This window comes from Rhinopithecus bieti, unplaced genomic scaffold, assembly GCF_001698545.2.
Source record: "Rhinopithecus bieti isolate Rb0 unplaced genomic scaffold, ASM169854v2 scaffold_1017, whole genome shotgun sequence".
NCBI classification, from domain to species: domain Eukaryota; kingdom Metazoa; phylum Chordata; class Mammalia; order Primates; family Cercopithecidae; genus Rhinopithecus; species Rhinopithecus bieti.
The window spans coordinates 8,458,708-8,472,172 of record NW_016803657.1 but is presented as its reverse complement, the minus strand read 5'-3'; the positions used below and the strand labels follow the sequence as shown (position 1 = coordinate 8,472,172).

The 13,465-nt window shown below is 44.7% G+C and overlaps 1 protein-coding gene across 6 annotated transcripts in view; it reads left to right on the top strand.

The window, feature by feature from the left end:
• Positions 1–13,465, top strand: part of KIF25 (kinesin family member 25) — a 69,756-nt gene that overhangs the window by 35,490 nt on the left and 20,801 nt on the right. For all 6 annotated transcript variants that reach the window (XM_017895112.1, XM_017895104.1, XM_017895108.1 and 3 more), the window contains one exon: positions 4,002–4,069. In XM_017895112.1, coding sequence (XP_017750601.1) covers positions 4,002–4,069 — 68 coding nt within the window. The remainder of the gene's footprint in view (positions 1–4,001; positions 4,070–13,465) is intronic.

Sequence of the window (13,465 nt, the reverse complement as noted above, 5' to 3'; positions counted from 1 at the left end):
CGTCTTGCTGACTTTGCTCCCACCATGCAAATATATATATATTTTATCTCACTTGATGCCTTAAGCACCAGTATGCTTGAGTCCAACAAAAGGAGACAGATTAAATCCTCATGATCAGGACTTTGAGTTAACAGGAGCCCTGGGACCTCATCAGTTCCCTCCCCTTATCAATCTCCTTCTTTTCTAAGTGAACACACCCGAGTATTTGTGGTTTAGTAATTGCCTTTCTACACTTCCCTCAGTCTGCGAGCATCCTGGTTAACCTGAAGGAGTTTTTCAGTGAGGAAATGCATCCTGAGGCTGAGGCCTGGCCCCAGCCCCTGGGGAAGGCTTATTATGATTATTAACATCACTGTCGTTTGTTGTTACTGTTCCTTGTTACTTGATTCATTCTCTTGGCAGTCCTCTCCCGTTCCTGCCAAAGTTCCACCGAATCTTCAGATTCAGATATTTGAGGTTTTCCATCTTACCCGTCAAAATAGAATAACATTTTATTGGGGCATTTTGGATTATGTTTTTTGTTTTTTTTTTTAAATCAGAATCCAAGATGTTGCTTTTTAATTTGATAGGCCTGCTCCTTAAAGGGCTTCGTGCCATCAAATCTGCTGAGAAAGCAAATGATCCGTTTTGTGACCCTGTATCTCCTGGCTCCCACATTATGTTTTTATTTCCAAAAGTCTAAACAGAGTTTGAGTTTGTATTGGACGTGTAACACGGCACTTCATGTCCATTTGCAATGTAATTCAGCGTTTCATCGTTTGGATTGAATCTGTTAATAAAGTCGATCTCAGATGTAGAATCTGGCTGCTGCCCTAGTTCCTGGCGGCTGTCTTAAAGGCTATTTATTTTCATTTTTGATTTAATTTATATCCACTCAGTTGATAATCAGACATGGGAGAACAGATTTCTGGCTTTGCATCAAGTTCTTGTTGAACTGTCTTTGTTCATCCGTGATTCTCCCTTATTGTTAAGTTTGACAGTTACTGACTTGAATGTCTGAATACAGTCAACAGAGCCTGTGTATCAAATGACACTTATTTAGTTACATGCAGCCAATGTAAATAATATTTTTGTGGTGGTGCTTGGCAGGATTGATAGATTTGATACACCTGAGACAAAATTTTTAATGGTCAGAGACTGTATGGTCCTTAATATATTACTTGTTCTTTTTTAACTCGGGTTCATCGGGCCTTGAACTGCCATCCACAGGACTGTTGATATCCGCAGCAGGCAGCCTTGGCTTGCACGGAGCGCATTGATGTGCAGTCCCTCCCTCCTGGCTGTTTTGTGTCTGCCTCTGGGAGAGTCCCTGACTCTGTCTGCATGTCGTTCACTGGTCTCCTCTTCCTCTCAGGTTTCCTTCTTTAAAATGGAGAGGGTGAATTAAACGTACTTTTAGCTCTAACATTTGATGACAAAGAATTTTATGCCCTAAGTGCTTTTAAAGTTATCCTAGGAAATTGGATATAAATCAAAAACTGGATGCTACAGCAGGTAAATGTAAGGAAAAACAGCTTTTAGAGATCATTGCCTCTGAGCCAGGTGCTTTCACAGGTTATTTCATGGGACCCTTGTGATTCCTGAGGCAGGGGCCATGCGTCCCCCTGCGGGTGTGTGCAGGCCTCTTCAGGGAAGTGGCCCCAGGTGGGCAATCCCATCTTGAAAAGAAGGATGCTGTCAAGAGCTTGAAAATTTGGATAAAAGAAAGCTGTTTAAAAAGCCAAGAGAAATGAATCCTTCTTGTGAGATTAAGGGTATGTAGTATCAGGAGTGGGGAGGGTTTTTGGACAGGCAGGAAAGCATTGAAGCTGTTTGGAAAAATTAAACTTCACTGTGGAATAATTTTGGATGTTTAAGATTGAATGATCACGCTGTGGAATGGAGTTCTAAGTCGTGTGGGGACTTTTGGACTCAGGCTTGTTTTTATGGCTTTGCATGTTTCTTGTATGGTGTCCCTTGAGCTTTCGGGTCAGACATTGTAGACCTTTGTGTTTTTCATTTGCTTTTCTTTATGGTTAAAACTTGGACATTTGAAGACAGCAGTAAAACACTTTGGGGTGTGTGTTCCTGTGCAGTTCATACTGGAGCACTAGGATTACATTCTGGCATAGTACCAAAGGAACAGTATACCCTAAGTGGACAGCAGAAAAATGAAAATACGCCACGAGAAAGGCTGGTGGTTGGATTAGGGACTGGGAGGTCTGTTCTTACAGCAAGGCCAGGGTCTTGGTCCTGGTGGGTGTCGGAGTTTGGCTTCGGTGTTTTGAGTGTGAAAGGAACTGAAGAGCTGCTTCTGGGATAGGGGATGTGACATTATCATGTAAGAACATGCAGGTTCTGAAGCGGTTTCGGGTCCACAATAACTGCCCAGTAAATACTCAGTAGAGACATAAGCTGCTTCTGGGAAAGCCGTGCCGGCAAGCTCTGCATCCTGGTGGTCACTTCTGTGATGCATTAGAGACCACGGACTGTCCCCAGCCACTGGCTGCTCCTCCCAGCATTGCGAGTCACTGCGATCGAGCTTGTATCCCCACTCGCTCTCCCAGAAGTCATCCCAGGAAACTGGATACACATCATGGTAGCAAGTGACCTCCCAGTCTACCAAGTCCAATCGAGTTTGAAATAAGGACTCACGCCACCTCTCGGCAACAGGTGGCATTCTGCGTCACCCATTCCCTCCCTCTTAACTTTCTTTCATCTGCTTTCTTCTTTTCTAACTTGCATTTGAGGAAGATTTCTACAGCAACAATGTAAAGGACAGATGGGAGGGGTGCTGGACTGGAGGCAGAGGCCAGTTGGAGGACAGCCAGGGTGCTGTTTCATTACCCAGGACAATAGCAGCGGGCTTGGGGCAGTGAGTAGTAACCCAAGGCTGCCTCCGAGGCACAGCCGAGGCTCTGTCCCCAGGCAGCACGGGGCTGAGGCTGGTGTTCACTCATTGCTTCCTGAGCTGCCTCACCCAGTTGCATGCCAGGGATTCCTGCAGCCCTTCACCTCTGGCAAGACAGGAAAGGTTCACTGTTTGATTATATCAGCATTTCACATCGGAGACCTCACAGAATCCAGACGCAACAATACTCCGGCAGCTGCCCACCACCGCCCATCCAGCAGTACGCGAATAACAAACAGCAACAACAACCACAAACAGCTGTTGAATCTCACAGCTTTTGTCTTTACAAAATAGGCCACTTCTTTGACATGTTATTGCAGATACACGTGCACACACACACAGACACACACACTACTAAGAAGACAGTGTGGAGGTATCATCCTAGCATCCGCTAAACACTGTTAGAAAAAAATCCGGTGCCTCCGGGTTATTCGCCGCTGCAGTTGTGGTTTTCATTCTTCCTGTTACCCCTGCTTTTTCATGAATACCTATTTTGTTTTAGAAGTGGAACCATTCCAGGTTCAACTTTTCTTTGCTTAAGTGAAACTAAACTAATTTCAGATTTCTTGCTGAAAAATGCCTTTGCTTCCCTTACACAGGATATAATTTAAGAATACAGTCCAGCAAGATTGAAATTTGTTTTTGAAACAGATATGTTAATTCCATGGGTTACAATGGAATATAATGATGTCTGAGATGTGATTTCTTCAGCCATTTGAAAACCTTGTCTCTCCTGCGAACTATCAAGGGCCCTTACAGTCAGTAATTCGGGTGTTGAACCCTCAGCCTAGCGCAGATTGAGGAGCTCTGTTGTGCATTCCTCAATAGATGCGACTTTCTTTTCTCTTTATGGGGTTGGCAAACCTTTTCAGGAAAGGGTCAGGGAGTTAATATTTTCATCTTTGAAGGCCATGTGGTCTCCAACTCAATCATCCAACTTTGCCCTTGAGGAAGAAGCAGCCATACACAGCATGTAAACAAAGGGTGGGGCTGTGTTCCAGGCAAACTTTGTTGTTTACAAAAACAGGCGGCAGGCTGGGGTTGGTGGGGCTTATGTTTAATTAAGGCAGCCCACAAAGTCTTACGACATTGTTTTTCTCTTTTCTCTCAGGAAACAGTTCTGGTGAAATGTGATCGTCCTGGCCACCCTCTGATTAATAAGACATACCATTTTGAAAGGTAAGTGCTTTTCAAGGTGTCATATAAAGCAAACTTCCACATTAAAAATGCAAGTTTTGCATTGGGGTTTGAGAAATGAAATGTGCGATCTATCCTATCATTTTGACTAATTGTGATTATAAATGCAGACGGTCCCTGATGTTGATTTTTCAACTTTAGGAAAGTGTGAAAGAGACACACATTCAGTAGACACTGTGCCTCAGGGACCCATTACAACCCTTCTGGGTTTTGCTTTTAGTACAGTAGTCAATAAACTACGTGAAACAGTCAACACTTAAGTGTACAAGAAGCTTTCCGTTGGGTGACTTTGCCCACCTGTAGGCTAATGTGTGTGTTCTGGGCACATTTAAGGCAGGCTAGGCTGAGCTACAATGCTTGGTAAATTAGGTGTATCAAATGCATTTTCAACTTGCAATGTTTTCAACCTGCAATGGGTTTCTCAGGTTGCAACCCCATCAGAAGTCGAGGGACATCTGTCATCCATATGTTCATCGTTTTAAGTAAATCGACATTTTTTATATATCCAGTTTGTTGACAGTAATTTCATTGTGATGACAGCAACTAACTATAAGGCTTTCTGTCAGATGCCTTCCTCAGCACCAGGTCATGGTGTATTCCCAGGGTGGTGGGAGAGCCCTGGAAGGCTCAGAAGCAATGTGTGTGGCCTTTGCAAATCCCTGCTCATCCTCCTTCAGCTACCAAGGGCTGGCTGAGTGGTCCTGCTCCCAGGCTCTGCCCTCCTGCTCCTCGGAAGGACGTCAGTGCCTGAGGCCTCTTCCTCTCCCCAGCAGCAGCCTGTGTTGCTTGATAGGGTCATATCTGGAGAAGGGCAGAGGGTTCCCCTCAAGCCTCAGCTGAGCACTGACCAGCACAGGAGCGGGAAGAAGGACGAGGCCGGGAAAGAACTACCGGGGAGAAGCCGAGCTCACACAGGCCTGGGAACTGTGAGGGCTCCCGCCAGGGCAGAAATACCTCGTGATACACAAGCCTTGGGTCGAGCGAGAAGTTAGCCCTGAAATGAAGGCTGCTGGTGCCACATGGCAGAACTTAAACGCAAGCCTTGAGGGATCAAGTTGTTTCCAAGTAACTGCTGGCATCCCATAATAAAGCTGAAGAAAAATTACTGGGATTGGAGGGTCAAAACATGGTGCACCCAATTAGGAGTAATTAGCAAAGTCTGACATCAAAAATTACCAGACATGATTCAAGGAAGTAGGAAAATATGATCTCTAATGAGAAAACTCAGACAACGGAAATAGAGCAAGAAATAATACAAATGATAGAATTAGTAAAGAAGGTGAAAACAGTTATTATAAATCTGTGTGTTCAAGGAAGTAGAGGAAAATGTAAACATGTTGAGAAGAGATATGAAAAATTATAGAAAGACCCAAATAAAACTTCTAGAGATGAAAGAAATACCATAGAGGAGACACGAACGTACTGGTTGGGATGCAGGAGAAAGACAGGTGAACTTGACACCGCAGCAACAGAAATGACCAACGTGAAACTCCAGGAGACTCCATAGCGAGTGGACAGAGTGGGCTCCGGGGGTGGCTGAGGCTGACGCAAGCCCCACGGTGTGGATGAGCTTGAGGCCCCTGCATGGCACACTTGAAATGGTGAAAATGGGACCAGGCCTATGTTTGAGTGCCCTGGACTTGCACAGCCATGGCACCTCCATGTCCTGCCTCCTGTCTCCAGAGGGCAGAAAACCCTGCTTGTAAGCCCTGTTGCTTCTGTCTGGATTGGTTTCTCAGCCTGGGTGCTTGCAGTACCAATTCAAGCCTTCTACTCAGCCTTTTTCCACTCTTCATTTCTTGCACCTAGAAAGTTTCCTCCTTCTTTTTTTTTTTTTTTTTTTTTTTTTGACAAAGAGTCTTGCTCTGTTGCCCAGGCTGGAGTACAGTGGTGCAATCTCAGCTCACTGCAATCTCCGCCTTCTGGGTTCGAGAGATTCTCCTGCCTCAGCCTCCCGAGTAGCTGGGACCTCAGGCATGCACCACCACATCTGGCTAATTTTTGTATTTTCAGTAGAGACAGGGTTTCACCATGTTGGCCAGGCTGGTCTTGAACTTCTGACCTCAAGTGATCTGCCCACCTTGGCCTCCCAAAGTGCTGAGATTACAGATGTGAGCCACCATGCCCAGTTATATTTGTATTTTTAGTAGAGACTGGGTTTCACTATGTTGGCCAGGCTGGTCTTGAACTCCTGCTGTCAAGTAATCCATGCGCCTCAGCCACCCAAGGGCTAGGATTATAGGCGTGAGCCACCACGCCCAGCCAGTTTCCTTTCTTTTTTCCCTTCAATGTCAGCAGCATATTTAAAAGCATATTTTGTTTCTATTTTATGTTGCATTAGTTACGTGTTGGTTAGGGGAGAGAAAGGGAGTTGTAGTATCTTAGCCACCATGTGTCGAGATCTAGAGCTTCAGAGACAGTACATTTTGTAGAATGCGTGTTATTACTCAAGGATTGCAATAATATTAGAATCTGTATAGTCTTATGCATTTGTATTATTTATTTACTGAAAAACATTTTACTTTGTATATCTGAAACCAAATAACTTGATTTTTCCCCTAAAATAATCATATTTTAAAATCTCACTAGGAATACTCAAGAAAATTTTCATCAGTTTCACATGTAATAAAGTAACTTCCTGAAGAAACTTTCACACACGGTGCTGGTGGTTCAAGGGATTTGTAAGAGCAAAGCCAGTCTTCACATGCAAGAGCTTTTTCTTATGTTTCTGCACTTAAAACAGTATAGAGAAAATGATACTTTTATCAGTGTAGAAAAGGAGCAAATTTATGAGCACTTTGCAGTAATGACCCCATGGCTTAGCTTCATCATGTTTGTTTATACAAACATTTGTGGAACTTCGCTTCCTTGTGACACACGGTTTTTTCAGCAGTCCTTCACTGGGCTGACCTTTCTTCCACTATTGATTTTGTCCTCTCTTGATAACTCAGTTATGCAGGGGAATAATCTAAGTAAAACCTCTCTCTTTTTTTTTTTGCCTGTGCTTCAGAGTAATCTGGTGTTGGGTAAGGAGGGAAATGGGGTGGGCCCGACTCCTTCCAGGAGTTTATACCGTAGTTGAGACCTAGGCTTGGGATGGGGGGCTTGGGAGATCTTTACAATGATAGGTAATATCAACATTGGCAGAATATGGTGAAGCAATCAAAATAGGTGACATAATTGGCCAAGGATGGAGAAGAAAGGAATGTTCGGGGCTGGTTGCAGTGGCTCACAGTGGCTCACGCCTGTAATCTCAGCACCTCGGGAGGCCAAAGTGGGTGGATCATCTGAGGTCAAGAGTTCAAGACCAGCCTGGCTGGCTGAGTGTGGTGGCTCATGCCTATAATCCCAGCACTTTGGGAAGCCTAGGCGAGTGGATCACCTGAGGTCAGGAGTTTGAGACCAGTCTGGCCAACATGGTGAAACCTCATCTCTACAAAAATACAAAAATTAGCTGGGCATGGTGGCACACACCTGTACTCCCAGCTACTTGGGAGACTGAGGCAGGAGAATCGCATGAACCCAGGAGGCGGAGGTTGCAGTGAGCCGAGAATGTGCCGCTGCACTCCAGCTTGGATGACAGTGCGAGATTCTGTCTCCAAAAAAAACGAAAGAAAGAAAGAAAGGAATGTTTGGAGTGGAACAGTTAATGAGGGAAGCACCTCTAGGGAAGAGGCCTTGAGCCTGGACTCGGCTCTGGAGGTTTAGGTGGGACAGGCATCCCAACAAATGACGGAAACTCATCTGAGACGTGGGGACGCTCACTGATGAAGGACCTGGGGGTGTGGCATGGGAATGTCTCCTTCGTGAGGAATTCTTCTCAGTTTCCCTGTGTCCCTCGGTGGGAGGCAGCTGCTCCGACTTCTCATTTCCTGCTCCTGCTTCATCTGTTGGAATAGTGTTTGGCATGTTGTAGTATCTGCTTCTACTGTCATCTTCCTAACTGGAACAGGAGCTCCGCAGGGCTGGGGACAAGGTCTTACCTTGAATCCCGAGAAATGAGCATTTCATTTAGATCGTGTTTAAATCGTGGGCTTGCTGGATGATGACTGGACCATGTCAGCTGGTGTCGGTGGTAGATACATTGTGGTAAAAGCTTTTTCCTTCCTCCCGACCCCACCTCCAATCCTTGTCCTTTGCTTGACTTGACTTGGGAAGTAAACAGCACCAGTTTAAGGAAGCACGTGGCCTACTAATAAAGGATTGGGTTAAATGTTTAGAGCCAAATGCACCCTTTGGTTAAAGTGCTGAAGGATTTAATGAGCACCTTCGGGTGCTTAGCGCAGAGCTGCAGAGAAGGAATAAAGTAGGGTTGGATTAGGAATAAAAAGTTTAAAGTATGATCCTTTCCCCACGCGGCTTACACACAGGCTGTGGGTATCGGTCATCACTGCAAAGCAGCCAGAGTCCCACAGTGTGTGTGGCCGAGTGCTGAGTGACAGAGAAATTCCTGTGGGCAGGAGAGTCACAGAGTGGCTAAAGCTTGCCACTGGGCGCTGGGTGGAGTTTAGTTACGTACGTCACCTTCACGTAGCCGTTGAGAATCTCCAACTACTTTCAGGCCTTTGATCATCCCAGGAGGACCTGAGGAGGAAGCTGCCGGGGGCACCACTGCCCAGTCTAGTTAAAGGATGGCTTTTAGTAAGCGGTGGATTTGGGCAGAAGGTCTCAGTCTTTGGATGACACCAGGCTGCTGCTTAGGTCAGTGGAGAAGCACAGGCAAGGGCGCTGTGGTGGAGAAACCACCCTCGGGGCTCACGTGACCTTGTTTGGGGAAGAAGGAAGTGGAGCAGCACCGGCCATGCCGACGTGTGTCTTCTCAGAGGGCTCTGTCTCAGTACGAGTACACTGAGGGTCGAAGGGAAAGGTCAAAATTGTGCTGCTTGAAGTGAACAGAAAATGGAAGAATTTGTGCAATGTGCTGTCCATCTATAGAGGTAAGGGAGACTTTAAATGTAAATCTCTGCAAGAATTTATTCTGGGGTAATATCATTTAGCATTCGGGATCATCTTGTTTTTAGAAACAGTAGAGCATATGGTTCTTATGAAATCAGAACATTGTTGGTTTTATAACAGCTTTTATGGAGCTAGCAAATGTCAAAATATTTTATTTCCATTTGAAAAGAATTTCCAACACCTTCAGCCCTTAACTTATTGTAAAATAAATTTGTATGAGGGGAAAAGTTCAATTCTTACTATTCAGAAAAAATATTAATAGGCCCAGGGTCAGAAGAAGGTATATTTTCTACATGAAATAAAAATATTATTAAAAAAAAAACCAAAAGTAATGCCATTGATCCAAAATGCAAGGAGAAAAAGAATAAGTCATATTCATTGTTTTGAGAATAATTCATTTATCAGGAATCTGAAGGACACTCCTGGCTGTGTTCTTGTAGAACAGGAATTTACAATACGATATTCCTAACTGACACATTTGTGTTAAATTTATTTTTTTATTTTTTATTTTTTTTGAGACGGAGTCTCACTCTGTCGCCCAGGCTGGAGTGCAGTGGCCGGATCTCAGCTCACTGCAAGCTCCGCCTCCCGGGTTCCCGCCATTCTCCCGCCTCAGCCTCCCGAGTAGCTGGGACTACAGGCGCCCGCCACCTCGCCTGGCTAGTTTTTTGTATTTTTTAGTAGAGACGGGGTTTCACCGTGTTAGCCAGGATGGTCTCGATCTCCTGACCTCGTGATCCGCCCGTCTCGGCCTCCCAAAGTGCTGGGATTACAGGCTTGAGCCACCGCGCCCGGCCGTTAAATTTCTATAGTCATTCAAGTGCAAGCATTTTCTGAGCACCTATTATGTGCCAGGCACCCTGTTAAACACAAGGGATGTAGGGGAGAGGAAGGCAGCATTTTTGCCACCAAGACCTAGAGCTGTAGGGACAGTGCCTGGGAGGTTGCGCTGATCACAGAAGCCACCAACACAGCAGTGGGGTGGGAGGCAGAGATGGGGGAGGCCCTCGACCCAGGGCTTGACAGCTCAGCTAACCAGGAGTTAACCAGGCAGAGAAAAAGGGAAAGGAGGCCAGGGATGGTGGCTCACACCTGTAATCCTAGCACTTTGGGAGGCAGAAGCGGGCAGATTGCCTGAGGTCATTTGAGACCACTCTGGGCAACATGGTGAAATCTAGTCTCCACTAAAATACAAAAAATTAGCTGGACATGGTGGCACACACCTGTAGTCCCGGCTACTTGAGAGACTGAGGCAGAGAGAATCAATGGAACCAAGGAGGCAGAGGTTGCAGTGAGCTGAGATCGGGCCATTGCATTCCAGCCTGGGCGACAGAGCAAGAGTCTGTCTCAAAAAAAAAAAAAAAAAAAAAAAAAGAGAGAGAGAGAGAAAAAGGGAAAGGAGATTCCAGGTTGAGGGAAAAGTCAAAGTTACGGAGAAAAAGAATGAGACTGACAGCCTGCAAGCACAGGAGCCTTGGCTGTGGCTGGGCATGACTGTGGGAGGTGGGAGGTGGGTGCTGGGAGCGCCAGGTGCTAAGGCCAGCTTCCCACTAGCACCGGGACCGCCTCTCCTCCCCGGACAGCCACGTGGGCAAGGCCAGCTTCCCTCCATATCCCCACGGAGCACAAGGTCAGATGCATGGGTTGTTCCGGTCTGTGGGTGAGACACGGGTTCTCTGTGTAGCATCTCTTCAGAGTGAAGTTGAGTCTTTTCATGTGGTTCCGTCATTTGCATCTTTTTTTTCTTCCTGTGCATTCTTCACTTCTCTAGCTATTTTCTCTACAAGGACTGACCTTTCCCTTTTGTATTTCTAGGAGCACTTGATATAGCAGAGATATTTAAGCTGCAACTACTTTCTCAGTCTGTTGTCTGCTTCTGATGTCTTTGAGCCACACGTATGTTTTTACATGATCATAGGTAAAAAGGCTTCCAGGTTCTAGAAGAACCCACGTGTGGACTCTGCTGGGACACGCATGGCCGAATGGTTTTCATTAAACTTGTGGTCTGTTAGGAATGTGTCCTAGTTCATTCTATAAAGAATTGATCCAATTTTATCTTTTTAAATCTCTTCATTTACTGCAACACCACTTATATTTTAAATATTAATTTAAAATAATATTTTAAAATTTATGTATTTAAAAAAAGGATATTGAGATGGAGTTTTGCCCATTTCCCAGGCTGGTCTCAAACTCCTGCGCTCAAACGATCTGTCCACCTTGGCCTCCCAAAGTGCTAGGATTGCAGGCGTGAGCCATCGTGCCCAGCCTGCAACACCGCTTCTTAAAACACCTCTCTCCCCACTGATCTGAGATGTCCCTTTATCTGACCCATTGCCACATGGAGTTGTGTCTGTCTAGCATTTCGCCCTCTTCCTTCGGCCTACTTACTAATTCACGCAGCAAGACCAAGCTGTTGTAGATAGAGTCTCAGAGAAGGTTCCAGTGTCTGAGCCCGCCCCATCCCAGTTCCTCTATTTTCCAGGGCTTCTTTCTATTCTCACTCTTTTATTTTGCCGGAAAAAAAAAATTATAATAAAACTGTGGGGCTCCAGGAAAAACTTGACAGCATAGGCAGTATTTTGGGGGGATTGAGGTAAGTTTATAAACTAACTTTGGAAAAACGGGCATCTTCATGAGTTGACTCTTCTATTCAGGAACATGCTGTGACTTTTCAGTTATTTGAGTTTAATCATGTATTTTCAGGAGCCTTTTATCATTTTCTTTATGAAGGATTAGAACATTTCTTATTAAGTTTATTCCCAGGCATATTTTTGTTGCGATCACTAATACAGTCTCATCTCCCAGCATGGCTTCTAACTCTATTTGTATCTATAGAGGCTACTGATGTTTTCACATTAATTTTATGACCTGCTGTTTTGTTAAATTATTGTATTGATTTAGTAATTTTCTTTGTCATTTGAATTTGGATTTCTCAGATGTATGGCCGTGTTAGCTCCAAGGAGAGACTCTTTTACCTTTGCTGATTCTTATGTCACTAATTGATTTCTTTTGTCCAACTGCATAAGCCAATCATAGCTCGATGCAATATTAAATAGTATTGCAGGTAAGGAGTACTGCAGGTAAATAGTATTGCAAGAAGAGTATTGCAGATAAAGAGTACTGCAGGTAAATAGTATTGCATGTAAATAGTATTGCAGGAAAAGAGTATTGCAGGTAAAGACTATTGCAGGTAGTCAGCATCTTGGACTTTTCCCTCCCATTACTGGGAAAAACTCCAGTATTCTTTAAAGGTAAGATGTTCACAAAGCCTAAAATATTTACTATCTATTCTGAAAAAAAAACTATTTTTCAGAAAAAGTTTGCCAACCCTTGCCATAGATTAGGAAACTTAGAAGGCAGCAACCCTGTGCAATGTAGATGCCATGATGAATTATTATTTCTAAAACACTGACTGGAAAAAGAAACTTACTAGACAATTGAGGAAATGCAAACAGTGACTTTTGGATGGTGTTAAGGAATAACTAACATTCATTTTTAAGGCATGGTCGTGGGAATACTGTTATGTTTTAAAGTCATCATCCTTTACAGATGTACTGGCCTTTCCAGATGAAATGGACCTCAGGTCAGCTTCTGTATGAGAAGCAGGCCAGGCCTGGGTCTGGAGCTGGGCAATGTGCACATGGGGCTGACTTTTCTATTCTTTCTACTTTTGTATCTTGGTGTATTTTCTGAGTGAAAAGTTAAAAAAGATCTCAGCCCTAAGCATCTTCCCACAGAGTGCTCACCATACCCTCTACATCATGCATATGGCAATACCTCATAAGAGTCCCCCCTCCGTGTAAAATTAATCCCATGGCTGGAGATGACATGGATCAACTGAGCGACAGGGCACCCTTGAAAATGAAGGAAGGAAAACACGTGGTTCCAGCTAAGTCAAAACCTGTAGTTCCGGAAACTGAGTTTCACATCAAAGCAGACCTGACCAAGTGCAACCAACCACCACTGCTGGGCAGCTGCCAGGGAGCCTGCTCTCTCACTGTGCTTGCTCCAGGCAGCTTTCAAATTGTGCAGGAAACGGCATTTTTTGGACGTTGCTTCCTATTTTGTTTTATTTGTACCTGTTTATAGACCAGAACCACATGAAGTTTCCTTTGCAGAGCAGACATCCAATCCCATGATATCAATTCAAGTTCTGCTGAACTGACCTGGGGCCTAGGAAAACAAAATTTTTAAAAGTTCGAACACAAAAAGCAAACGTTATATATCAAATATTGCTCAGAGTGTGAGTTTGACATTGTTACTGTTGGGCCCTCCACAGTAGAGCCGATTTAGTTATGGGATAATTATATCCTCCCTCTGTCCCTCTCTCTCTCCCTCCTTCCCCCTCCTCCTCCATCCCCTCCTCTCCCCCCTCCTCTCCTTTCTCCTCCTCTTCCCCTCCCCCTCCCTTCTCCCCTCCCA